General features: G+C 42.3%; 2 protein-coding genes across 2 annotated transcripts in view; both read left to right on the top strand.

The window, feature by feature from the left end:
* The first annotated feature begins 1,570 nt into the window (after window positions 1-1,570).
* On the top strand, window positions 1,571-11,882 carry ildr1b (immunoglobulin-like domain containing receptor 1b). Its single transcript, XM_064944021.1, has 8 exons — window positions 1,571-1,863; window positions 2,289-2,459; window positions 2,929-3,078; window positions 3,202-3,321; window positions 4,876-5,022; window positions 5,114-5,236; window positions 5,550-6,463; window positions 6,858-11,882. Exons 1-8 carry the CDS (start codon window positions 1,800-1,802, stop codon window positions 6,894-6,896), a joined length of 1,728 nt encoding a protein of 575 aa, XP_064800093.1. The 5' UTR covers window positions 1,571-1,799; the 3' UTR covers window positions 6,897-11,882.
* A 1,613-nt stretch (window positions 11,883-13,495) lies between these two features.
* The window catches only part of LOC135518999 (NADP-dependent malic enzyme-like), a 30,461-nt gene continuing 16,025 nt past the window's right edge, over window positions 13,496-27,931 (top strand). The window contains exons 1-2 of the mRNA XM_064944020.1: window positions 13,496-13,635; window positions 14,241-14,461. Of these exons, the coding sequence (XP_064800092.1) occupies window positions 14,246-14,461 (216 nt within the window). The 5' untranslated portion in view covers window positions 13,496-13,635; window positions 14,241-14,245. The remainder of the gene's footprint in view (window positions 13,636-14,240; window positions 14,462-27,931) is intronic.

Here is a 27,931-nt window from a genome sequence, read left to right as displayed (position 1 = left end):
AACAGTATGAATACAGCCTTATAGAATAGAACCACACCAACAGTATGAATACAGCCTTATAGAATAGAACCACACCAACAGTATGAATACAGCCTTAGAATAGAACCACACCAACAGTATGAATACAGCCTTATAGAATAGAACCACACCAACAGTATGAATACAGCCTTAGAATAGAACCACACCAACAGTATGAATACAGCCTTAGAATAGAACCACACCAACAGTATGAATACAGCCTTAAGGAATAGAACCACACCAACAGTATGAATACAGCCTTATAGAATAGAACCCCACCAACAGTATGAATACAGCCTTAGAATAGAACCACACCAACAGTATGAATACAGCCTTATAGAATAGAACCCCACCAACAGTCCCTGAACACCCCCCCCTCCTCCCAGCAACAATCAACCCTCTTTTCAGAGAAGGATGATCTGCGACATTGCTGTGAACTCCTTTCCAGTCTCCACAGTGCTGTGGCTTGGGCCTTTTCATCCAGCATGTAGATATCCCAATTCACATGGAAATCCTGCAGGCTCCAGTGTTTTGTGTGTCTAAGGACTGTTGATATGGAATTTCCACACTGCTGAAAGTGCAAACAAGCTTGACATTAAGAAACAAACCCTGGACAGACACTGAAGAAAGAGGACATAGCTGGGGCCACTTCATTGTAATTTGTATTGCAGAGCTGAATATGCTGGCTGACGGTCCACAACTACTGCACAATATTCTGAATCATCCACCTAATGTTGTAAATGAAGTTCTGGTTGCGTCAACGGTTGCATAGTACTGGAGTTCTCAAAAGGCCAAACATGAGTCACTGTGCTTGGACCCTAACTGTTCAATGTCTCTGTATTTTCTAAATTATCTAGATACATCCTTGAAATGTAATTTGATTCACATGGGTCTAGATTATTCTAGATTGCCTTGCCTCAACCAGGGTACAAATACAAGCCTGCAATATGTGCTGAGGAGTATTTCTGTCTGTAATAAAGCCCTTTTTGTAGGGGAAAAATAATTCTGATTGGCTGGGCCTGCCAAGTGAGTGGGCCTATGCCCTCCAAGGTCCACCAATGGCTGCACCCCTGCCCAGTCATGTGAAATCCATAGATTATGACCTAATGAATTTATTTCATGTCAATTGACTGATTTCCTTATATGAACTGTAACTCAGTAAAATCTTTTAAATTGTTGCATGTTGCGTTTATACATTAGATATAATCAGATGTGTGTACAAAGAAGACATACATCTGATGTGTGTACAGTCTGGTGTTGATATTGAGGTGACCTTAAAAAGATCGCTACTTTTACTATTCTGGGCCTATAGGAAAATATACCCGGCTTTCTCAAGGTCCTCCATGTTTAAAGCATTTCCAGGGGGGGTTTATCTTGTTAAGATAATCCGTTTCAAAAGTCCTAGGTTCCGCGAACTATTTGATACATTTAGGCGTTTATGTATTAAAAACTTGTTTCCACGTGCACGAGCCTTCCATATCACCTACAAGTTTTTTTGTCTTGCACCTGTTACGGCTCGAGGTGGGGTCGGTGACGTCACCCGAAGATGGGGGATGGGATTGGGAACGCGCCGATGATCTCCGCCTGGGAAAGTTGCCTCGACACCTGTAGGAGAATAGTTTCACCACAAAAACGAGGAAATTGAAGACTTCTATTTACATAAAATGAAGAAAATGCGCAGATGAAGCGTTGCTTCGACAAATGTTGCATTGTTTTATCAAATTAATTGTTTGTATCGATTGACTAAAGGTTGGTCGTCTTTTAGAAGCTTCCGCGTTGGAATGGTGAAGAACAAAATGGGAAATATTATTTTGCTTGCGCTTCTGCTTGGTTTCCTGCCAACAGGTAAGGTTTTTAATCTAAAACCGCTTTAAGATACGGCTCTAACGTGTGTTGGGCTTTATTACTTACAAAACACAATTGACATATATATTGTCCTGATTCTTTCCAAAATAAGCATGTTAGAATAAGTTAATAATCGACAGGTGTAAACATGACAAGGCCAACAAGTCGCGGTCACGTGAACGTAGGGTGTTTACAAGTTGCCAAGCAGATGGGTGTTCAGGACAGTTAATCGACAACGTTAAACGTTGTTAGAAATTATTGTTTCCGAGTACTAATATGCACTTCTGTATACTTATTAAGCAGTTTGAAGATCAGTTTCTCTTATTCATTTGAACACACAATTTTTTTCTCATTTAAAAAAAAACTTTTTTTGTGTGTTATTTTTGTACTATCCTCTCATTCTTTCTCGCAACTCTGTCTTTCAGAGGTGTTTTCTATCCAGGTGATTGTTCCTCAGACAGAGAGGAGTACGGCTCTCTTTGCCTCGGTCATCATACGCTGTGACTACTCCACCTCTGCCAATGCACAGGAGGTCCTGGTCACCTGGCGCTACAAGTCCTTCTGCAAGGACCCCGTGCTGGAATTCTACTCCACAGGTGAGATATTAAAGGATGGGTAAAATAGTGAGGGCTTGCATGGACACTAGTGTTAGCCCTCCTTTCTTTCGTTATTGTAATCTTCTTGTAATGGGGCTGTGGTGATTGTGATGTCATAAATGGAACTGCAGAGCTTGTGAGGTAACAACAGGGCTGTGGAGATTGATGTCATATGGCAGTGAAGATTGTAATGTAATAATGGAGCTGTGTAGTTTGATGTCATAAGGTGCTGTGGTGAATGTGATGTCATGCTTTGGAGATTGCTGTCATAATGGGAATATGATGATTTGGATGTCATAATGGAGCAGCAGAGATTGTGTTGTCAGAATTATAAAGTGATACTATAATGAGGCTTTGAAGATTGTATGATGTCATAGTGGTACTGTTGAGATTGGGACACCAATGCGATGATGGAGACGTTGGTGTATAGTGATGTCATCATAATACTTCCATTCTCCTCCTGCTGTAGCCTATCAGGCTGCTCTGCAGCTGGGCCAGGACCCAGCCAATGACTGTCCAGACCGCCAGCGCACCATTCGCACAGTCATCCAGAAGAAGGGAACCAATGAGGCCACCCTGGGCTCTGAGTATCGGGAGCGCAAGATATCCATCCAAAACAGTGAGTGTGACCCCAACATAAAAGAAAGGGACCACAATTATCAGATTTGTAGCTGTTGCATTAAATGTTATCATGTACAGTAAGTGCTTGGGTGTGTGCCCGCCGCCCCCCTGCCCTCCACAGAGGCCGACCTGGTTATGAATGAGGTGATGTGGTGGGATAACGGTGTGTACTTCTGCTCCATCGACGCACCGGGAGACACTTCAGGAGACTCGGACCGCGAGGTCAAACTCATTGTTTACCGTAAGTGACTGCAAATGTTTTTTGCTTTTTCAGGATGCGTTTAACTATCCTCATTTTCATTTATTTATTTGCATGTTCCACCAATGCATTGCTCTCCTGGGCGAACCAGGAGAGCACATCATTAAAAAGCACCCTTAGGCTTGAGGACCAACTGTGCAGCTAATGTGTTTCATCAACAACCTTTTCCCCGAAAATGTTTGTGGTTTCCAATTGTCCCATCTCTACAACTCCCATACAGACTTGGGAGAGGCAAAGGTTGAGGGCCGTGCGTCCTCCGAAACACGGCCCAGCCAAGCTGCACTGCTTCTTAACCCGAAAGCCAGCCGCACCAATGTGTCGGACATGCCGGCCTAACCTGGACGACGCTGGGCCAATTGTGCACTGCCTCATGGGTCTCCCAGTCATGACTGGCTGCGACACAGCCTGGAATTGAACCAGGATCTGTAGTGACACAGCTAGCACTGCGTTGCAGTACCGTAGACCACTGTGCCACCTGGGAGGTCCTTCCGTAACGATGTTAACTTCCTCCATTCAACGTTCATAGGTTCTCTATGTAAAACATACATTCATCAAACTGTACACCATGATATGGCCTATTTTGAATAAGAAATATTGTCACTCGCATTCTGTAGAGACTTGGTGCTGTTGTCTGTGTAGCACTTTAAATACAATGTGAGTAACACCGCCAAAAAAATGACATTGGCCAATCCCAAATCAACTCCATTATGCACTTCTGTACATCTGAAAGGATGGCATAGGTACAGTATAAACAAAGTTATAGTAGCTCCAACACTGCATGCAGCGGAGGCACGCATCAACACACAAATCGAAGTGAGAGTGGCGAAGGGAAGGGGTCAATTTGGGATTCTGCAAAAAATGTGGCAAAGAAATTACCTCCATATCCTGAATAGAAAGCCTTCTGTTTGGGTCAAACACAACACATTACCGAGTACCACTCTTCATATTTTCAATCATGTTGGTGGCTTCATCATGTTATGGGTATGCTTGTCATCGGCAAGGACTAGGGAGTTTTTTTTAGGATAAAACGCAACGGAATAGATCTAAGCACAGGCAAAATCCTGGAGGAAAACCTGGTTCAGTCTGCTTTCAAACAGACACTGGGAGACATTCACCTTTCAGCAGGACACAAGCCCAAGTTTCTTACCAAGACAACATTGAATGTTCCGTAACGGCCTAGCCACAGTTTTGACATGAACCAGCTCGAATATCTATGGCAAGACTTGAAAATGGAGGTCTAGCACAGATCAACAACCAACTTTGACTGAGTTTGAAGAATTTGTAAAAATTATAATTTGCAATCCAGGTGTGTTAAGCTCTTAGACTTACCCAGAAAGACTCACAGTGGTTATCGCTGTCATTTTCAATAAATTTGCAAAAATGTTTTGGGGTATTGTGTGTGTAGATGGGTGAGAGGATTTTTTTTTTTTTTTTAGTTCAGACTGTAACACAACAAAATGTCAAATATGTCACTTGGATATGAATACTTTCTGAAGTCACTATGTGTCCTACATGACCTGTTGTGCTCTGTTCCAGATTGGCTGACGGTGCTGTTCATCATCATCGGGGCTCTGCTGCTCATCATGCTGTTCTGTATCTGCTGTTGTCAATGCTGCCCCCAGAAGTGCTGCTGCTACATCCGCTGTCCCTGCTGCCCACAGACCTGCTGCTGCCCTGAGAAAGGTACCACACACACACACACACACACACACAATCGAGCGCACACACACTCAGTGATAAGCTTATTCACACCTCACCTCTCTCCCCTCCCAAGTGGTGATGCAGCACAGGATGATACGAGAGGCCCAGAAGGCCATGGCCCCCTGGATGCACGGCCAGCCTATCTACGCCCCCATCAGCAACCACTCCTCCCAGGGCAACCCAGTGATGTACTCAGGTCAGTCTTATAATGGGGCTAATGTTGTACCCTGCATGTTGTGAAACTATCTACTGAACTCCGGTCAATGTTATAACGTTGTACCCTCATGGTACAATGTAAGAGAGGTGATGTGCCACCTTGTGGACTGGCTGTGCCACTATGTAAATAGAGAAATGAAAAAAATATCTGCCCCACCCCCTGGCCGTACTCAGCAGCACCACCTTAAAAAAATCCTGGGGAGAACCCTGACCATGCATGCTGTGAAACGATCTACTGGTCTCAGGTCAGTCTTATAACGGTGCTAATGCTGTGTGATTCGCTATGTCTCCAGGCTCGTTCTCCGATGGGTACCCTACCAAGCCCAACTTTGCCATGGCCCCGATGGGCCCCTCTCCCCTCCAGCTGCAGCCTCCCCCTATCCCCCAACACCACATGCCCCAACACCAATACGGTATCCACCACGGTAACGGCAGCATGCATGGCGGGAGCGCGCACGGCACCAACCAGATGCTGGACTTCCTGGAAAGCCAGATGAGGGGGGTTCACAGCCAGATGCCCCCTCCGCCTCATCAGCACTTGTCTCCCCACGCCCACCAGTACCAGCCCCAGGGAGGCCCCCAGGGGGTCCCCTTCACGGCCGGCCCCCCCAGCATGCTGTCTGCCCTGGATGAGATGGGGATGAGGGGGGTGGAGAGGAGAGTGATCACCTTGCCCCCTATCGTCCAGCGGGTACCCAGTTTCTCCTCTCGCAGGGGGACTGGAGGGGGAGGGGGGACCAGTGGCGCTCCAAGAATATCCAGCCAATCCAGTGGCAGCACCAACCGCACTGGGGGTGGCGAGGGTGGGCGTTACAGTGACAACCGGCGTGACAAACACGACTCCACCCCTCCGCGGCAAGGCATCCTGCGTAGCTACAGCGACGAGTCAGACTGGGACGACCGGAGGGGAGGGCCAAAGAGGGAGGGGCAAGGCTCGGCCGGGAGGAGGACGGGGGGGTCTGGGTCGGCGCCACGGTCCCGTAGTCGTGACGACATGATGGAGGAGCTGCGTCGGTCAGCCCTTGCCAGGCAAGATAGGACCCACTCACCTCCTGCCCATCGACAACGGTCCTGGAGCTCGGATGAGGAAGACAGCAGGAGGGGAGGGAAAAGGGGAGGCAAGGGGAAGCTGTGGCCAGAGAAACCCCCCAGCTACTCCTCCATCGAGATCCAGCACGGCAACAGGAGGAACTACGACCGCTACTCAGTAAGAAACAAACACGAGTGCTGATATATGACTCACACCCATATAACATTGTTAACTCACACATACAGATCAGGATCGTACTGTCCTGTAACAGACACTGCACAAACAGGATGGGACACACACATCTACAGACATTCACATACTACACTCATTTTACCACACAAATGTCAACACTACTGAACAACTTCTATCTCTCCCTCCCCATCTCTCTACCTTGCTCGCTCTCCCTCCTTCCCCATCCCTCTCTCTCCCTCCCCATCCCTCTCTCTCCCTCCCCATCTCTCTCTCCCTCCCCCTCTCGCTCTCTCCTTCCCCCTCTCGCTCTCTCCTTCCCCCTCTCGCTCTCTCCTTCTCCCTCTCTCTCTCTCTTTCCATCTCTTTCTTTCTCTTCCAGGATAAGAGCTCTCGTAGTGGTACCAGTGTGGTGATCTGAAACTTGTCTGTCTGTCTGCCTTTCTGTCTGTCTGTCTGCCTGAAACCTGCCTGCCTGTCTGTCTCTCCCTTTTCCTCAGTGTAAACTTATGGTTTGTGTCTCGGTGTCCACTGTCTGTCTGTCTGTCTCCACTAACGGTCTCTGTCTGTCTGCCTTTGGACGAGAAGTGACACCAAAAGGATTATTAAGCGTAATTGAGTCCAGAGACGCGATAGTCCAGCATCCCATTGTGACATAACTACGGGTCTCTGAGACCACTGCCCAAATGAGCATCTGCCCAAAATTCCCAACCAACATGCTTCTGTGTACGCATCCTATATTAATTTGAATGTGTTGACAATTGGAGAAATTGCTTGAGCCACGCTGAGAAAAGTATGAAAGCTAATGTTCCAATATTCTAGATCACGCATACACATTTTGGACTCTGATAGACGCTATAGAATGTATTGTAATATGGTGACTCAGGTGCCTTTATACCTGTACAAGCGTAGAGGTTAAACAGTACTTATGTAATATTGTGCTATACTTTATATAGAATGGGATTGAAGGGCAAGGTGTATATGGAGGGAGGGCTTGAATACCAGAATCTTAAGGCACATATTTTACCTGTTGAAATCCATGTGATTTTTGTATTTTTATTTTAGAATACTTTTTTTTACACATTTACCTATGAGACAATGTAAAACATAGCACTATCACATCAATTGTAAGAAATATAATTAGTTTTTTTTTTTGTACATTTCATCAAGTGTGTATCTGTTTTCTTATTTTAAATAGTTGTATACAATGTTTTGTTGTAGATTCTGTAGTGTGTGACTGTTTCTTGTTCAGTTTTCCTCAAGTGCCTCTGTCTGTTTACAGTTGTATGTTGTTTTTTTAGTCGGTGGTGGGATAAATTATTCCATTGGTCTTGTACTGGGGATTTTGTACTTGGGATTTAAATGAAGTCAAGTGAAATCATCATTCACCTTGCTTTGAGTGGCATGTTCGAGAGTATGGTGAGTCTTTGTTCTACAGTACCAGACAAAAGTTTGGACACACCTACTCATTCCAGGGTTTTTCTTTATTTTTACTATTTTCTACATCGTTGAATAATAGTGAAGACATCCAAAACAAATATGGAATCATGTAGTAACCAAAAAAGTGTTAGAAGAATCTCAAATATATTTTGATTTGTTTAATTAAGTAGCCACCCTTTGCCTTGATGACAGCTTTGCACACTGTGGCATTCTCTCAACCAGCTTCACGAGGTAGTCACCTGGAATGCATTTCAATTAACAGATGTTCATTTGTGGAATTTCATTCCTTAATGTGTTTGAGCCAATCAATTTTGTTGTGACAAGGTAGGGTTGGTATATGACAGATGGAGATGCTTTAGTTAAACAAAGTGTCTGCAAAGTGTGTAGACAATTGCGTTTAAAAAAAAGAACACTTTTAAAAAATAAAATAGTTTTAGAGAACTTTTAAAATTAAAAATAAAGTTATCTTCACTGGTTCCTCAGATGATATTATAAACTAATAATACACTCAACAAAAATATAAACGCAAAATGTAAAGTGTTGGTCCCATGTTTCATGAGCTGAAATAAGATCCCAGAAATTTTCCAGACACACACAAAATATTCTTCTCAAATTTTGGAGTGGTGGAAAAAGTACCCAATTGTCATACTTGAGTAAAAGTAAAGATACCGTCATAGAAAATGACTCGAGTCACCAAGAAAAATACTACTTGGCTAAAAGTCTAAACGTATTTGTTTATAAATATACGTTAGTATCAAAAGTAAAAATATAAATAAATTCAAATTGCTTATAATAAGATCAGACGGCACGGTGTTCTTTTTTTATGGAGAACCAGGGGCACACAACAACACGCAGACATTTTCAAACAAAGTGTTTCGTGAGTCCTCCAGATCAGAGGCCGTAGGGGTGACCAGGGATGTTCTCTTTCCTGTCCTGCTAAGTATTGAACATGTAACAAGGACTTTTGGGTGTCAGGGAAAATGTATGGAGTAAAAGTAACATTTTCTTTAGGAATGTAGTAAAGTAAAACATAAAAAGTCAAGTTCTGATTGGCTAATTGACATCATTTGAGTCAATTGGAGGTGTACCTGTGGATGTATTTCGAGGTCTACCTTCAAACTCAGTGCCTCTTTTCTTGACATCATGGGAAAATCAAAAGAAATCAGCCAAATTGTAGACCTCCACAAGTCTGGTTCATCCTTGCAAGCTATTTCCAAATGCCTGAAGGTACCATGTCCATCTTTACAAACAATAGTACACAAGTATAAACACCATGGGACCACACAGCAGTCATACCGCTCAGGAAGGAGATGTGTTCTGTCTCCTAGAGATGAACATACTTTGGTGCATAAATGCAAATCAATCCCAGAACAACAGCAAAGGACCTTGTGAAGATGCTGGAGGAAACGGGTACAAAAGTATCTATTCACAGTTAAACGAGTCCGATATCGAGTCCTATATCGACATAAACTGAAAGGCTGCTCAGCAAGGAAGAAGCCACTGTTCCAAAACTGCCATATGGATTGTAACTGCACATGGGGACAAAGATCATACTTTTTGGAGTTATGTCCTCTGGTCTGATGAAACAAAAACATAACTCTTTGGCCATAATGACCATCGTTATGTTTGGAGGAAAAAGGAGGAGGCTTGCAAGATGATGAACACCATCCCAACCATGAAGCACAGGTGTGGCAGCATCATGTTGTGGGGGTGCTTTACTGCAGGAGGGACTGGTGCTCTTCACGAAATAGATGGCATCATGAAGGCAGGAAGATTATGGGGCTATAATGAAGCAATATCTCAAGACATCAGTCAGGAAGTTCAAGCTTGGTCGCAAATGGGTCTTCCAAATGGACAATGTCCCCAAGCATACTTCCAAAGTTGTGGCAAAATGGCTTAAAGACAACAAAGTCAAGGTATTGGAGTGGCCGTCACAAAGCCCTAACCTCAATCCTATAGAAACTTTGTGGGCAGAACTGAAAAGATGTGTGCGTGCAAGGAGGCCTACAAACCTGACTCAGTTACACCAGCTCTGTCAGGAGGAATGGGCCAAAATTCACCCAACTTATTGTGGGAAGCTTGTGGAAGGCTACCTGAAACATTTGACCCAAGTTAAACAATTCAAAGGCAATGCTACCAAATACTAATTGAGTGTATGTAAACTTCTGACCCACTGGGAATGTGATGAAAGAAATAAAAGCTTAAATAAATAAATCTCTACTATTATTCTGAAATTTCACATTATTAAAATAAAGTGGTGATCCTAACTGACCTATAACAGAGAATTTTGACTTGGATTAAATGTCAGGAATTGTGAAAATCTGAGTTTAAATGTATTTGGCTGATGTGTATGTAAAACTTCCGACTTCCAACTGTAAGTCTAAAATATATTGATGAGCTGTGACAGGACGGCTAAATTGTAATAGATTTTTTATTTGAACCTTTATTTAACTAGGCAAGTTATTTAAGAACATATTTTTTTTTACAATGACAGCCTAGGAACAGTGGGTTAAGTGTCTTGTTCAGGGGCAGAACAACAGATTTTTACCTTTGTCAGCTCGGGATTAAGGTCTATCAACCTTTCGGTTACTGGCCCAATACTAACCGCAAGGCCACCTGCCACCCCTAGTAAAGAGTAGATAGTAAAGGATACAGTATATACATATGAGATGAGCAATGTGATATATGTAAACATTCTTAGTGGCGTTATTAAAATGACTTGTGTTCCATTTTATTAACGTGGCCAATGATATCAAGTCTGTTGGGAGGCAGCTGCCTCACTGCTAGTGGTGGCTGTTTGAAAAACAGCTTTCTCAAGGCCATCAGATTGTTAATCTCTGTCCCAGCTTTGATGCATCTGTACTGAACTCGCCTTCTGGATGGAAGCAGGGTGAACATGTAGCGGCTCGGGTGGTTATTGACCGTGATGATCTTTTTGCCTTCCTGTGACATCGGGTGTTGTAGGTGTCCTGGAGGGCAGATAGTTTGCCCCTGGTGATGTGTTGTGTAGACCGACCGTACCACCCTCTGGAGAGCCCTGAGGATGTGGGCGGTGCAGTTGCCGTACCAGGCGGTGATGCAGCCCGAAAGGATGCTCTCGATTGTGCATCTAAAAGTTAGTGAGGGTTTTCGAGGACAAGCCACATTTATTTCATCCTCCTGAGTTTGAAGAGGCGCTGTTGCGTCTTCTTCACCACACTGTCTGTGTGCGTGGACCGTTTCAGTTTCAGTTTGTCGGTGATATGTTCACTGAAAAAAAACATAACTTTCCACCTTCTCAACTGCTGTTGTATGTCCCCTCTGAGGTTGCCCTTATCTTGATCTAGTTTCTGACCTAAGAGGCTCACTGTCTTTTCTGATCTTGTCCAGGAGGGGGTGTATTTGAGATGGGAGTATCTATAATTGACAATTGATATTGCCATTGGATGAGGTATTGTTTTGGTCCTAAGTGGTACCAAGAACGAGATAAGAACTTTGTTTAGGAGAACAAACTGAATGATAGTTTATAGCTAATGCTATCTAGCTATGGGATACTCCTCTTTCAAGTAAAAGGTTCTTTGTGAACTGTTTCTAAGATCTGTGTTTCGTCATGTGAGTTGAGATGGGTGTGTCTTGGCTATAAATTACACTAAGAACTGTTTTGTAAGCACTCTCAGAGAATTCATTTATAGACACTGAATTGATCTGAGAGTCACAGGGCTATGGTGAAGCTCATATGTAATTAAAGATGGACTTTATAATATACTCTGACTTGTGTGTGTGTGTGGTTTGCTCTCTCAATGTTTAATAATACAGGAAATTACCACGACAATGTATGAATAAAATATCACCATTTAATTCTTGAAATATATAATTTATAAATGCCTCATGAGCTTAGTTCAACCTTCATACTCTATGAGAACCCAGAATATGCTCTTGTTTTTCTCCTATGTTTGTAAACATTGTATACCCTCATAAAATGGTGAAACAATTTTGATATCATGGATGGTCAGTCCTTGCTGCATCCATACTGTAGCTCTGTGTATTAATCTGAGACTGGTTACATTTCTCCAGGCCCATCCCTTAGTTTTTTACCAAAACAGAGGCGGGGGCAACTGTTTTGTTCTTGTTTCATCTGTTGATTTGCCCTTTAAATGGCTGTATATTATCAAGATATCAAAGTTCCAACAAAGAGGTAAACGGGTCTATAGCAAATGCAGCAATGGCATACATTTTTTCACATGTAAATAGCACTTTTCAGTAGTGCTCAAAGCATGCCATTCCATGAGCGCAGCATTTATTTTTCAACTCAAATCAATGAGCCCAATCAGTCCTCAATGACAACAAAATCATAAACAACAGAGTAGGGCTGAGTAGTTTTGGGGTTATTCTCAGGTAAAACAATTTGACTAATCTATACCATATTTTTGTCTTCTAATGCCTCTTAAGGGGAAAGTCCTATTCTTGAAGATCTTAGGGGTATAACTTTTATTGGAATGACTGGCATTCTGATTGACTTTGGTTTTTAATGTAAAGATATAATTTAATTGTATTATTATATGTAGTAGAAAGCGATGGGTTAGAAGAAGCCTACATAACCAACCCATAAAGTAAAACTGAATGTCCATATATGGCCAGCTATGTCAACTTGATTTATCCTGCAATAGATGTGGTTCAATTGGTAACAAACGTTTTTGTCTTCTAATGCCTTTTAAGGGGAAAGTAATCTAAAAGTAACAATGTAATCATATTACATTACTGAGTTTGAGTAATCCAAAAGTTACATAACTAATTACAATTTTGGACCTGTAACTGTAAAGGATTACATTTAGAAAGTAACCTTCCCAACCCTTCTTGAGACATGATGTACATCAAATGCTAGTAGAGTTATTATATTTGCCCAGCAAATTCATTCTTTGTTCAGTACTTCTCTGTAGGGTGGTGCACTCCTTGGAACGTCTGCACTAATTCTCAATGTCTCTGGGTGTAACATAATTCTAAATCCGGAGGTTGTTGTTGTAAGCAACAACATCTGGCTGGTGACTCAGCATTGCAGACTGAACCAGAAACTCCCTAGTTGGGCAACAAAGTACCATTTATAAATGGGAAATATATTTTTGTCTAAGGGGGATAAAAAAATAACTTAACAGAGATGGATTTGACTGTCTTCTGTCAGTTATTCTCAACATCTGTTTTTCACTTGCACTGCAGCGGTCTGTATGACCATAATTATGACGGTAATATGTAGTGTGTTTTCACATCTATTTCACTTTTGTTTTATCTATTTCACTTGCTTTGGCAATGTAAACATACGCTTCCCATGCCAATAAATTGAATTGAATAAATAGCATCGGACATGATCAAATACACTACTCCTACGCCAGTACTCTATTTAAAAAGGAAGGGCTACAACTATGGCAATGGTAAATAAAGTACACAGAAGGGAGGAGCGTGGAGTGGGGGGGTGGAAGGGAGGGTCTAAAATATTTTTGTGGGGCTACGATCTTCCATGAGCAACATTTTGCTTAACACGATTGGTCGGCGGTGACGAAATGGGCGGTTCTACGGTCTCTGGTGAACGTGTCAACGTCAAATAAGCCTGTATCAGCTGTTTGGACCATTCTACTCACATCCACTGATAAAAACGTCAGCGACGAAGAGAGACGGTCTGCTACCTCAACCCGAAAAGGATTGAGATTTTTTCAGATTGGAACTCGAGTGCAGCGTCAAGCCGTATTCAGGTAGCGAGCGACGCAGTTTGTTTTGTAAATAAATCAATTTCTGTGTGCGATGTGCTGTTGTCTATATTTGGAGATTTAGCTATAACGTTACATTGCTCAACTATAGTAGGTCTACTTGGAACATAAACCTGCCCATTACAGGATACTGGTAAACACTGCATTTACAATGCCAGCATCGTCGTGGCACCTGCTGTTTGTGTTTAATTAAATATTTTGCCTCACCTAGCCATAAAGTGATATATTCAAGGCCTAACGTCGTTAACTATATGTGGAGGGCAACCATGCTGAACTTGATTAGGCTATGCATGTTGCATGCATGGAATTCTAGGTCGTCTGTCTTGTGATTTAGGACAACCATCAACCGCTATGTAACCATGGCAGCTCTTGACATGGACTTGAACTCACCGTTGCTGAGTACAGGCATCTCAACATTTCTACTGCTTCATCTCCTGTTCCTCTTATAGCATATTAGCTCAAAAGTATTGTGGAGCTCCTGCACCTAAATATAAACAATACCGGCACCCAAAATGAGTACCGGCACTTATACAGTCAAGCACTGTATGTAACCGGTGTCACAGCCACTCTTCCTCCCTCTCTCTTCACAGGAAATATGAATTCCCTACCGGGAAGGAGTGTGTCACTATGCAGAATCACCACAGTGGGCGCTATGAGGGTCCTCGTGGGTGCACCAGGTCACCCTGTCACGATGGCCCGTGCGACTTGCCTTGAGGCCGTCAGAGTGTGTCACTCGGTCTCGAGCTGCAAGGGCAGCGTCAACACCAAGAAGCGCGGTTATGACATTACCAGAAACCCACACCTGAACAAGGTAAAGCCCTGGATCAAGGTCCCCCAACTAGGGGCCTTGATTTTATTTGCCCCCCCCCCCCAAGTTTTCTGAGCAAAAAAAAATTCATATTTATTTTCATAAAATTATTGGACATAAGACTGTAAAAACACCAGCAGATCAGCTCCAAGTGGTTTTAATTTTGAAAATCTGTTCCAAAGTATTCCCACACATCACAGAGAGATATACACTGAGTGTACAAAACATTAAAGTGGAACTGACAGCATTTTAATTACTTTGCAGATATGAAACAAACAGACAATAATATCAGTAAAAAAATATCAAATTCCCAGTTTTATGCTACAAAATCAATTTCATCAGAGGTTTTAAAAATATGTTTCACCCAACATTCCATGACATACAGTAAGGAATTGTTGGAAAAATACAGTGCATTTGGATAGTATTCAGACCCCTTGACTTTAAAAAATGTTGTTACGTTACAGCCTTATTCTAAAATGTATTAAATTGTTTTTTCCCCTCATCAATATACACACAATACCCCATAATGACAAAGCAAAAACAGGTTTTTAGAAATGTTTGCAAATGTATTAAAAATAAATAACTAAAATATCCCATTTACATAAGTAAGTGTTCAGACTCTTTACTCAGTACTTTGTTGAAGCACCCTTGGCAGCGACTACAGCCTTAAGTCTTCTTGGGTATGATGCTACAAGCTTGGCACATCTGTATTTGGGGAGTTTCTCCCCTTCTTCTCTGCAGATCCTCTCAAGATCTGTCAGGTTGGATGGGGAGCGTCGCTGCACAGCTATTTTCAGGTCTCTCCAGAGATGTTAGATCTGGTTCAAGTCCAGGCTCTGGCTGGGCAACTCAAGGACATTCAGCTACTTGTCCCGAAGCCACTCCAGCGTCTTCTTGGCTGTGTGCTTAGGGTCGTTGACCTGTTGGAAGGTGAACCTTCGCCCCCAGTCTGAGGTCCTGAGCGCTCTGGAGCAGGTTTTCATCAATGATCTCTCTGCACTTTGTTTCGTTCATCTTTCCCTCAATCCTGACTAGTCTCCCAGTCACTGCCACTAAAAAACATCCCAACAGCGTGATGCTGCCACCACCATGCTTCACCGTAAGGATGGAGGCAGGTTTCCTCCAGACGTGACGCATGGCATTCAGGCCAAAAGGTTCATTCTTGCTTTCATCAGACCAGAAAATCTTGTTTCTCATGGTCTGAGAGTCCTTTCGGTAAACTCCAAGCAGGCTGTCATGTGCCTTTTACTGAGGAGTGGGTTCTGTGTAGCCACTCTAACATAAAGGCCGGATTTTGTCATTTTACCTTTATTTAACCAGGTAGGCCAGTTGAGAACATCTTTATTTAACCAGGTAGGCCAGTTGGGAACAAGTTCTCATTTACAACTGCGACCTGGCCAAGATAAAGCAAAGCGACACAAACAACAACACAGAGTTACACATGGAATAAACAAGCAATCACTACCCTGGGGCATTGGAATATTTTTTAGACCAGAGGAAAGAGTGCCTCCTACTGGCCCTCCAACACCACTTCCAGCAGCATCTGGTCTCCCATCCAGGGACCAACCCTGCTTAGCTTCAGAAGCAAGCCAGCAGTGGGATACAGGGTGATATGCATCAGGCATACCAAATACATTTTATTGACAACGAAGAGATAAAAAAAATAGTATATTTCACCTTTATTTAACCAGGTAGGCAAGTTGAGAACAAGTTCTCATTTACAATTGTGACCTGGCCAGGATAAAGCAAAGCAGTTCGACACGTACAACGACACAGAGTTACACATGGAGTAAAACAAACATACAGTCAATAATACAGTATAAACAAGTCTATATACGATGTGAGCAAATGAGGTGAGATAAGGGAGGTAAAGGCAAAAAAAGGCCATGGTGGCAAAGTAAATACAATATAGCATGTAAAACACTGGAAAGGTAGATTTGCAATGGAAGAATGTGCAAAGTAGAAATAAAAATAATGGGGTGCAAAGGAGCAAAATAAATAAATTGTAGAGTGCATACCCTGGCTAATTAACCTGTTCTAAGGGCAAGGGGCATGCAACTCAAAATTCGGAAGGTGTTCTTAATGTCTTGTACACTCTCAGTGTATGTAATCCAATACAAATGTAAGCAAGGTTTGAAAACGATTATGTTTTGCTCAAATATTCTATCTGTTTGCAGTCTACAAATGTTTTCTGATTATGTTCAGGCCTCCTGACAATCACTCAAGAAAAATATTGTCCCGCGTCTGAATCTCATTGATGATTCCTGCCCCTAGAACACCACAGACAGTGTAGTGCCATCAGATGAAAATTCACCGCTCTCATTCAGGACATTGAGATTATTCTATAGGCTCGGGCTGGGTGATATACTGGTATTGATGCAGGGACCTGGTTTGGGTTATTACTTTACCTTCTATACCGGTATTTGAATGTTTGGTTTGTTAAATGTGATGAACCATGTGTTATGTCAATTTTTATTGTTTACTTCGCTACTTGAGTCATCTCTCTCCGCTTTCTCTCTGCCACTTTCCACACAGACCTAGCCACGCCCCCTGTCACTCAAAGAGCGCATTTGATGTTCTCCACCACGAGACACTTGCATTCAGTCTGCATGGTCAATGCAGCACATGCAACATTGTTGATGAAAACAATATTGTTTTCACTTTGCTTCTTAATATAAATCCACTAGCGTTCTATAATGACACTATTAGTTTGTGTTTCATACATCAGCAAACAGCTAGTTTGTATTTTCTTAGCAAGTTGCCCTAAATCTTGTGAGATGCTAACTGTTAGTTGCTAATGCTAATAGCTAGCAAGCAAGCTAAAAATGTACTAAGTAAGAGCAAAAGTAGATGGCTGATACAGCCTGATAATACCAATGATTGTGTAGCCCTAAATCAGCATGTTGTTTGTGCAACAGTATGTTCTAAATCAAATAGGAATATGCAAAGCAAGCATTTGTTAGCTACATGAAGTAATTTATAGGGTCCCCTAGGAAACGCTTATCAACACTTCAGTTCCTATCCTGTCACAATAACTTCTCCCTGGCATTTTAATTTGTTGTCTTCTCAAACAACAGTCTTAAAAGTGCCCACTATATTCTATCTATATAATTAGAATAGTCATTCTATTTCCATGATTCCAACAGTTTTGCTCTAATTTGCAAATTAAATCGCAAATGCAACGTTTGGTTAAATAAGTCCTAGATTATTTGCCCATATCGTGCAGCCATATGTGGCAGTGTGGAAATTATCTCAATTGAGCTTAAGTAAAAATACTTTCACGTACTGCTTAAGTTGTTTTTTGGGTATCTTTACTATTTTTGACCATTTTTACATTTACTTCACTACATTCCTAAAGAAAATACTGTACTTTTTACTCCATACATTTTCCCTGACACCTAAAAGTACTTGTTACACATTGAATGCTTAGGAGGACAGGGAAAAAGGTCCAATTCACACACTTGTCAACAGAACAAGTACTGCCTCTGATCTGGAAGACTCACTAAACACAAATGCTTTGTTTGTAAATTATGTCTGAGTGTTGGAGTGTGCCCCTGGCTATCTGTAAATACAAAAAAAAAAACTAGAAAATGGTGCCATTTGGGTTGCTTAAAATATTTTTTTCTTTGACTTTTGATACTTAAGTATATTTAAAACCAAATCCTTTTAGACATTTACTCAAGTAGTATTTCACTGGGTGACTCACTTTTACTTGAGCAATTTTCAATTAACGTAGCTTAACTTTTTTTTTTTTTTTTTTCAAGTATGACAATTGGGTATTTTTTCCACCACTGCAATTGAGTGCAGGAAATGTGGAAATGATACAAGTGCTGAAATTTGTTTTGGTTGAAGTTGAATTGAACAGTATAAAACAATCAGAATGGAGAAAGACCCATTGACATGACTGAGAATGTATGTGTTGCCACCCTAGGATCATTCACCAATAAAGCAAATGTAGAACTTTTATTATTCAAAAACTAAAAATACTGTCATACCGTCCTATTAAAAAAAACAATACTGTGATATAATATTTTGACCATATCGCCCAGCCCTAGTGTAGGCTGCCTTATAATGAGTAAAGATGTGCTATGCACCACACAGATTATCTTCTAAGGCTGCTCAAGTGTCACTAAACAGTGTTTGTGGCAAATATTTATGCGCAAAATGTCAAATGTGCGTCAGAGAGGGTACAGTAGTGAGTATGTTTACATGCAGACTAATAATTAGATGTTAAACTGATTATGGCAATAGGCAGATTATTCAATAGTCATATAAACACCATACTCTGCTTATCTTAATCGGCCAAAGGTCCAAATCAAAGTAAACATACAACGATTAAAACACCTGGTTTTCTGAGCAATCTTTAGAATGATTAGTACATGTAAACATCTTAATCAGAGTTCCAGGGGTGTATTTGATCTGCCCATGTGCTAGCACCAGTAGAGCGATCCTCCCTCTTTTGCGCGAGTGAAGTTTGTTCCGAACATCTGAATGTATGCGCCTTGGAAATAGTTTTCATATTCAAACTTTGTCCGAACTCAGAATCAAATATGCTTCCCAAAAAAACACATGTTTGCTGTGGTCGAACGTTTATTTTGATTGGTGTTTTTCTGCATTTTTAGAGTGCCATCAGGTGGCCTGATTTCAGATGTGTCCATTTAAACAGGATGATAAAATAAATCATTCTTCTTGCAAAGCATGTAAACGTTTTAATCAAACTATTATATTAATCTGACTATCCATGTAGCCACAATCAGTATTTGTATATGTTAACCTGTTTCCAGACCATTAAACACACATGCTGTTGAGAGGTCATGGGGTTGGTGCCATCATGGATTTGTAGATTGTAAACATCAACCAGGTTTTCTATGTGCTGCTGTACCATTACAGTATGTTACACTCAATGTAATGTACAATACTGGAATGTGAATAATATGGTTTCACTTGAAATCTTTAGTGCACGTCAGAGAACATTCCACTATTCAGGGAACATACTCATTAGGAAATAATAATAATGAATGCCAACAAATGCAATAGGGTTTCTCGCAGCTTCCCTGTTTAAAGCCCAAATACCTAAAGAATGGCAAACTGAATGAATAAAAAGCACCCTAAGGAAAAGCTTAAAAGATGCACCAAAGACCTAACACACAACCAGTCCAGAAACACACCGCAGTCATTTTGTTACGTAAGACATTGGTTTCAACATGCAAATAAAAATCCCTTGAGAGTTCCCATTAATCAGTTCCCATATATAAGTGCTTTGGGTTAGGGGGTGTGTCTATGGTTGTCTGGTGTGGGAAGTCATAGTAATTAGGTTATTCAATTATTGCATCTGTGCTCCGAGTGTCCACCTCTCTTTTTCTAGTCATAGTAACAGACATGAAGGGGGATGGCAACTAGATTTAGTCGCTGGCCGATTCTTTTGGGAGCTGATGGTTGGGTGGGCCGGAACATAATTATAATAATTTAGAACACTGCAAATTGACCACAACTAAGCCTAAAAAGAGAATGTATTTAAATTATCAATTTTATACCTTGATTACATTGATACATATATTTATATATGTACAGTTGAAGTTGGAAGTTTACATACACTCAGGTTGGAGTCATTTCAACTTGTTTTTCAACCACTCCACACATTTCTTGTTAATAAACTATAGTTTTGGCAAGTCGGTTAGGACATATACTTTGTGCATGACACAATACATTTTTCCAACAATTTTTTACAGACAGATTATTTCACTGTATCACAATTCCAGTGGGTCAGAAGATTACATACACTAAGTTGACTATGCCTTTTAAAGAGCTTAGAAAATTCCAGAAAATGATGTCATGGCTTTAGAAGCATCTGATAGGCTAATTTACATCATTTAAGTCATTGGAGGTGTACCCATGGATGTGTTTCAAGACCTACCTTCAAACTCAGTGCCTCTTTGCTTGACATCATGGGAAAATCAAAAGAAATCAGCCAAGACCTCAGAACAAAAGTTGTAGACCTCCACAGGCCTGGTTCGTCCTTGGGAGAAATTTCCAAACGCCTGAAGGTACCATGTTCACCTGTACAAACAATAGTATGCAAGTATAAACACAATGGGACCACGCAGGCGTCATACCGCTCAGGAAGGAGACATGTTCTGTCTCCTAGAGATGAATGTACTTTGGTACGAAAGAGCAAAATCAATCCCAGAACAACAGCAAAGGACCTTGTGATGATGCTGGAGGAAACGGGTACAAAAGTATCTACATCCACAGTAAAACGAGTCCTTTATCAACATAACCTGAAAGGCCGCTCAGCAAGGAAGAATCCACTGCTCCAATTTTCGAGTGGCCATCACAAAAGTGGCCATCACAAAGCCCTGACCTCAATCCCATAGAAAATGTGTGGGCAGAACTGAAAAAGCGTGTGCGAGCAAGGACGCCTACAAACCCGACTCAGTTACACCAGCTCTATCAGGAGGAATGGTCCAAAATTCACCCAACTTATTGTGGGAAGCTTGTAGAAGGCTACCCAAAACATTTAACCCAAGTTAAACAATTTAAAGGCAATGCTACCAAATACTAATTGAGTGTATGTAAACTTCTGTTAGTTAAGGAAATAAAAGCTGCAATAAATCATTCTCTACTATTATTCTGACATTTCACATTTTTAAAATAAAGTGGTGATCCTAACTGACCTAAGACAGGGAATTTTTACTTGAATTAAATGTCAGGAATTTTGAAAAACTGAGTTGAAATGTATTTGGCGAAAGGTGTATGTAAACTTCCCGACTTCAACTGTATATATATTTTTTGGGGGGGAGATTGGGCTGAATTCCTGGCTATTTTCCGGGGTTGAGGGGGCAAAACAAAACTTGTGCGCTTGTTGCCGACCCCTAACAAAGGTTGAAGAATGAAATGCAAATATGTTTCTGATTCTGATCATGTTTGCCCTTGCAGATGTAAGTTCAAATGAGCCCTGGGTTCTGTATAGTCTCTCTCTCCATAGCCTCTCTATAGTCTCTCTACAGTCGTGGCCAAAAGTTTTGAGAATGACACATTAATTTTCACAAAGTCTGCTGCCTCAGTTTGTATGATGGCAATTTGCATATTCTCCAGAATGTTATGTGATCAGATAAATAGCAATTAATTGCAAAGTCCCTCTGCCATGCAAATGAACTGAATCCCCAAAAAACATTTCCACTGCATTTCAGCCCTGCCACAAAAGGACCAGCTGACATCATATGTGAGTGTTGACAAGGACAATGCTGGAGATCACTCTGTCATGCTGATTGAGTTCGAATAACAGACTGGAAGCTTCAAAAGGAGGGTGGTGCTTGGAATCATTGTTCTTCCTCTTTCAGCCATGGTTACCTGCTAGGAAACACGTGCTGTCATAATTGCTTTTGCACAAAAAGGGCTTCACAGGCAAGGATATTGCTGCCAGTAAGATTGCACCTAAATCAACCATTTATCGGATCATCAAGAACTTCAAGGGGAGCGGTTCAATTGTTGTGATGAAGGCTTCAGGGCACCCAAGAAAGTCCAGCAAGCGCCAGGACCGCCAGTACAGAGCTTGCTCAGGAATGGCAGCAGGCAGGTGTGAGTGCATCTGCACGCACAGTGAGGCGAAGACATTTGGAGGATGGCCTGGTGTCAAGACGGGCAGCCAAGAAGCCACTTCTCTCCAGGAAAAGCATCAGGGACAGTCTGATATTCTGCAAAAAGTACAGGGATTGGAATGTTGAGGACTGGGGTAAAGTCATTTTCTCTGATGAATCCCCTTTCTGATTGTTTGGGGCATCCGGAAAAAAGCTTGTCTGGAGAAGACAAGTTGAGCGCTACCATCAGTCCTGTGCCATGGCAACAGTGAAGCATCCTGAGACCATTCCTGTGTGGGGTTGCTTCTCAGCCAAGGGAGTGGTCTCACTCACAATTTTGCCTAAGAACACAGCTATGAATAAAGAATTGGGAAGGTTGACCAACACATCCTCAGAACAGCTTCTAATCCAGACCATCCAGGACCAGTTTGAGGCAGGGTGTCAAACAATGCCTTTTCCAGCATGATGGAACGGCACCTTGCCATGATGTTGGTTGAGAACGACAGGGTTGTCCAGGATCACGCCAAGGTTCTTAGCGCTCTGACAATGGAGTTGTCAACCGTGATGGCGTCATGGAACGGGCAGTCCTTCCCCGGGAGGAAAAGCAGCTCCGATTCAGCTTTTGGGTCCATCATCCACACTGATATGTCTGCCAGACATGCAGAGATGCTTCCCACCTGGTCAAAAGCATATAGAACTTGTGGTAAATGTCCTCAGGTTATGACAGAGCCAAGTGACTTGGTGGACAAACAAAAGAGCCCACACCAGTGGTGAGAGCTGACAAACTCCAAGATTGATCGCCACGCCAGAATGGCGACTGTCAGGTAGGACAGGATGTGGCCCAGAAGTTAATTGACATCATGAGGGTGGAGGGAGGATTGCATGGTCTTGAAAATCGAAGGCAGCCGACAGGTGCAAATATGACTCAGAGGATCAACTTCATGTAGTTGATCAAGAAGTACTCCATAGTCTTGAAATCTGATTTGACAAAAGGTATTCTAAAGACACAGAAGCAGCAAACATTGTGGAAATTTTGGATAAAAGTGTACTGGTCTGTAGTTGTTGACATCGGAGGGATCGAGTGTAGGTTTTTTCAGAATGCAACTCTCTGTAGCCTCTCTATAAGACGGAAGGGACTCTGTAGCTTCTCATATGAGCTCTCTGAGAAGGTCTCCGGAAATGGTCTGGAGAAGAGAGGAGGGGATCTATAGTCTCTATATTTCCTCTCTGTGAGCAGAACCAGCGGTGCCTCTTAGCAAACGGCTGTCTATCACCTGGTCCAAATTGGATCATCTGACACACACACAGGAGGGAGGAAGGTTGAGTTAGGGTAATCACAACTGGTAAAGTCTTTTAAGAGACAAGGAGGAAAATTAAATAAATGCTTAAAGTTACATTGTTTGGAGCTCTCTGTAGCTGCAATGGTCTCAGTCCGGATGTTAAAGTCACTTCCATTTAATCAAAGAATGCAGAAAGTAATTGATAGTTCTATAACTGAACTAAGGATGATAGGATGGAAGAGGAGAGAGTAGCGGGAGAGAGAGCACGGCGCGATACATCCGAGTAGGGGCATGTGGGAAGTCCGGGGATTTACAAGGTTATTGGTGGGGAGTTGCAATGAGGTTAGTGGAAGAACAGCATCTAAAAGATGAACAGGAATTGTCCTTTGTTAAAGAGGGTGATTCTGCAAAGAAGGAGGCTTTCAAAGGTAGAGGAAAAACCCCAAACACCTGGTGGCCTTTTTATAGTATGTTTTGAACAGGGAACCAGGCATTTTAATTGTTAAGCTTGAAAGGGCTGGTAACTGTACAGCATGGAATTCAAAGGAGGCGATAGACAGATGGGTTTTTAGTATGATTTTGACCACTTGGGAGAGATGAGGATCCCGGTGCCACCACCCCGCTGACCAGAAGCTCTCGGGTGTGCTCTGGAGGTCACGTGGGCGACTGAAAGTGCAGTAGGAGTGCGGTTGCTGGTCATCCATGTTTCCTTAAGGGAAGTTTAGGGACTTTAAATGTTTAAATTAAATGTTTTCCTCATCAATTCAGATCCATTTTATTTATGGGACCACCAGATGTCACCAAGTGCTATACAGAACCGCCTAAAACAGAAAGGGATAGATAGACACATAGTTGACAGGCTACAGAAGAGGCTAGCTAATGCAAAGGAGATTGGAATGACAAGTGGACTAGGAATGTTCAGAAAGTTAAGCTTACGTAGCAAGAATCTTATTGACTAAAATGATTTAAATGATACAGTACTGCTGGAGTAGGCTAGCTGTTAGTGGCTGTGATGTTGACACTACACTAATCAAGTCGTTCCGTTTGAGTGTAATAGTTTTTGCTGCTATTTAGCTGGCTAGCTAGCAGGTTATTGCGTTAATTTAAAAAAGAACGACAATAGCTGGCTTAGGCAAGTCAATTGTCTTAGAACAAATTCTTATTTACAATGACGGCAAACAAATAGGAACAGTGTACTGTAATAGTTTCTACAGTGCCTTGTTCAGCTGTCTAGCTACGTTAAAAGAACGATTTTTGGCCAGCTAACCTTGAAAATCAGCTCTAGACTGCACAATTGTCTTAGATACAAAGACTTTATTAGCTGGCTAGCTACGATCAAACAAATCAAACCGTTGTACTGTAATGAAGTGAAATGAAAATGTGATACTACCTGTGGAGCGAGCTATGGAATGTTGACCGGGTAGTTGAAGTTCAATTCGGTAGAGGTTGGCTAGCTGTTGGCTAGCTAGCTAGCAGCATCTCCTACGTTAAGGACGACAAATAGCTGGCTAGCTAACCTCGGTAAATTAAGATAATCACTCTAAGTCTACACACTCTAAACTACACAATTATCTTGGATACAAGACAGCGAAGACCACTAGGTAGCTAGCTGACACTACGCAGAGTCAAAATACAGCTTGAATAAAGAAGGTGCCAACACAGAGAGCAACTTCTCTCAACCATCCAGGACAGTTTGGGTCAAACAATGGCATGATGGAGCACCTGCCATAAGGCAAAAGTGATAACTAGGGCTCATGTCAAAACATCGATATTTTGGGTCCAGGCAGAAACTTCCCAGACCTTAAAAGCATATAGAACTTGTGGTCAGTCCTCAAGTGACGGGTGACAAACAAAAACCCACAAATTCTGACAAACTCCAAGCATTGATTATGCAAGAATGGGCTGTCATCAGTCAGGATGTGGCCCAGAAGTTAATTGACATCATGCCAGGGGAGATTGCATAGGTCTTGAAAAAGAAGGGCCAACACTGCAAATATTGACTCTTTGTATCAACTTCATGTAATTGTCAATAAAAGCCTTTGACACTTTTGAAATGCTTGTAATTATACTTCAGTACTCCATAGTAACATCTGACAAAAATATCTAAAGACACAGAAGCAGCAAACATTGTGGAAATTATATTAGTGTCTTTTTTTTCTCGTTATTTTTACGACTGTATAGCCTCTCCCTCTCAGTAGCCTCTCTATATCCTTTCTGTAGGCTGTCTATATCCTACTATATCCTCTCTGTAGCGAGAGCCTCTGTAGAACTATATCCTCTCTGTAGCCTCTCTATATCCTCTGTAGCCTCTCTATATCCTATAGGCTCTCTATATCCTCTCTTAGCCTCTCTATATCCTCATCTGTAGCCTCTCTATATCCTCCTGTAGAACTCTGATATCCTCTGTAGCCTCTCTATATCCTCTGATCCTATATCCTCTGTAGCCTCTCTATATCCATAGGACTATATCAGCCTCTCTATATCCTCCTGTGTTCTGCCTGTATCCCATATCCTCTCTGTAGCCTCTCTATATCGAGCCTTCGTAATAGGGTCTATATCCTCTCTGAGCCTCTCTATATCCTGGTAGCCTCTCTGTAGCCTCTCATATCCTCTCTGTAGCCTCCCATCCTCTCTGTAGCATTCTATATCCTCGCTCTATATCCTCTCTGTAGCCTCTCTATATCCTCTCTGTAGCCTGACATCCTCTCTGTAGCATATCCTCTCTGTGATGAGGCTCTCTATATCCTCTCTGTAGCCTCTCTATATCCTCTGTAGCCTCTCTATATCCTCTGTAGCATAGGCTGTCTATATCCTCTCTGTAGCCTCTCTATATCCTCTCTGTAGGCTGTCTATATCCTTCTGTAGCCTCTCTATATCCTCTCTAGGCTCTCTATATCCTCTCTATAGGCTCATATCCTGGTAGGCTCTCTATATCCTCTCTGTAGCCTCTCTATATCCTCTGTAGTTTCTCCACGCATCGCGCTCTGTAGCCTCAAATATCCTTTCTGGTAATCCTCTCTGAAGCCTCTCTATATCCTCTGTAGGCGTATCCCTTATGGCTATATCCTCTCTGTAGCCTCTCTATATCCTGGTGTGATCACAAATCCTCTCTATAGGCTCTCTATATCCTCTCTATAAAATTTATTTATATCCTCTCTGTAGCCTCTCTATATCCTCTGTAGCATCCTCTCTAGGCTGATATCCTCTCAAATCCTGCTGTAGCCTCTCTATAAACCTCTCTGTACCCCAAACAGCAAGCAATGCAGGTGTAGAATATCCTCTCTGTAGCCTAGGAAAATCCTCCCTGTAGAAAAGCCAAAATCCTAGGAAGAAATCCTAGTAGGCTCTCTAATCCAGGCTCTCTATATCCTCTCTGTGGCCAGTCCTATCCTCTGGCTGTGCCGGGTGTCTATATCCTCTCTGAGCCTTATAACAGAACATGGCCAAGATGTTCAAATGTTCATAAATGACCAGCATGGTCGCCTCTCTATATAATAATAAGGCAGAACAGTATCCTCTCTGTAAAGCCTCTCTGTAGCTGGCCTCTCTGTATCAGCAGCACGGCTGTCTATATCCAGGTGGACTGGGGACAGCAAGGAGTCATCATGTCAAGTAGTCCTGGGGCATGGTCCTAGGCCTTAGGGGTAGCTGGTCAGCTGTTTCCTTAAGGGGTTTAAATTAAATGTTTTCCTCATCAATCAATCCATTTTATTTATGAGCCAATGTCACCAAGTGCCAGGTGGACTGGGGACCCCAAACAGCAAGGAGTCATCATGTCAGGTAGTCCTGGGGCATGGTCACTAGGGCTCAGGTCAGCACCTTAGAGAAAGAAGGAATTATTAATAATTAAAAAAAAACAACTAGAGAACGCAAGTCAGTTAGATTCACAATGACAGGAACAGTGGGTTAACTGGACAGGAGCAGAATTACAGATTTTTACCAGATATAACAAAACTGACCCCAGCCCAAAGACTCATAAACTACTGCAGCATAAATACTGAGTTCGAGAGATAGCAGAGAAACAGCAGGTCTGGGACAAGGTAGCACGTCCAGTGAACAGGACAGGGTTCCATAACTGCAGGCAAACAGGATACTGGAGACCCCACCCAATTTGCCAAAGCACAGCCCCTGACACCACTGGAGGATATCTTCAACCACCAACTTACCATCCTAGACAAAGACTGACAATAGCCCAGATATAACAGATCTCCTAGCCCACGGCACAAACTATTGCAGCACTATTGTACTTCCGGGCCGACAGAGATGGCGCCAACCCAGAAACAGGATGACCACATCAGTGAATCAACCCAGGTCATCTTAGGTGACGCATACCCTCCAGGGACGGCATATAAGAGAGCCCCAGCAAGCCAGTGACTCAGCCCCTGTAACGGGTTAGAGGCGGATCCTGGGCCTTTCAACCAGGACAACAGAATGGATCCCAGCCGGAAAAAAACCGGCCAGGCAGGAAAGCAAGGGTGGTATTCTGTTGCTCCAGAGCCTTTCCCCACTTCACCTTCCCACTCCTGGGCCAGACTACACTCAAAATCATATGACCCACTGAAGAGATGAGTCTTCAGTAAAGACTCACTGGAAGGTTGAGACCGGTGCAGCCAGCG

The sequence above is a fragment of the Oncorhynchus masou genome, chromosome 29 (assembly GCF_036934945.1).
Source record: "Oncorhynchus masou masou isolate Uvic2021 chromosome 29, UVic_Omas_1.1, whole genome shotgun sequence".
NCBI classification, from domain to species: domain Eukaryota; kingdom Metazoa; phylum Chordata; class Actinopteri; order Salmoniformes; family Salmonidae; genus Oncorhynchus; species Oncorhynchus masou.
This window is presented reverse-complemented; position numbering and strand designations above follow the sequence as displayed.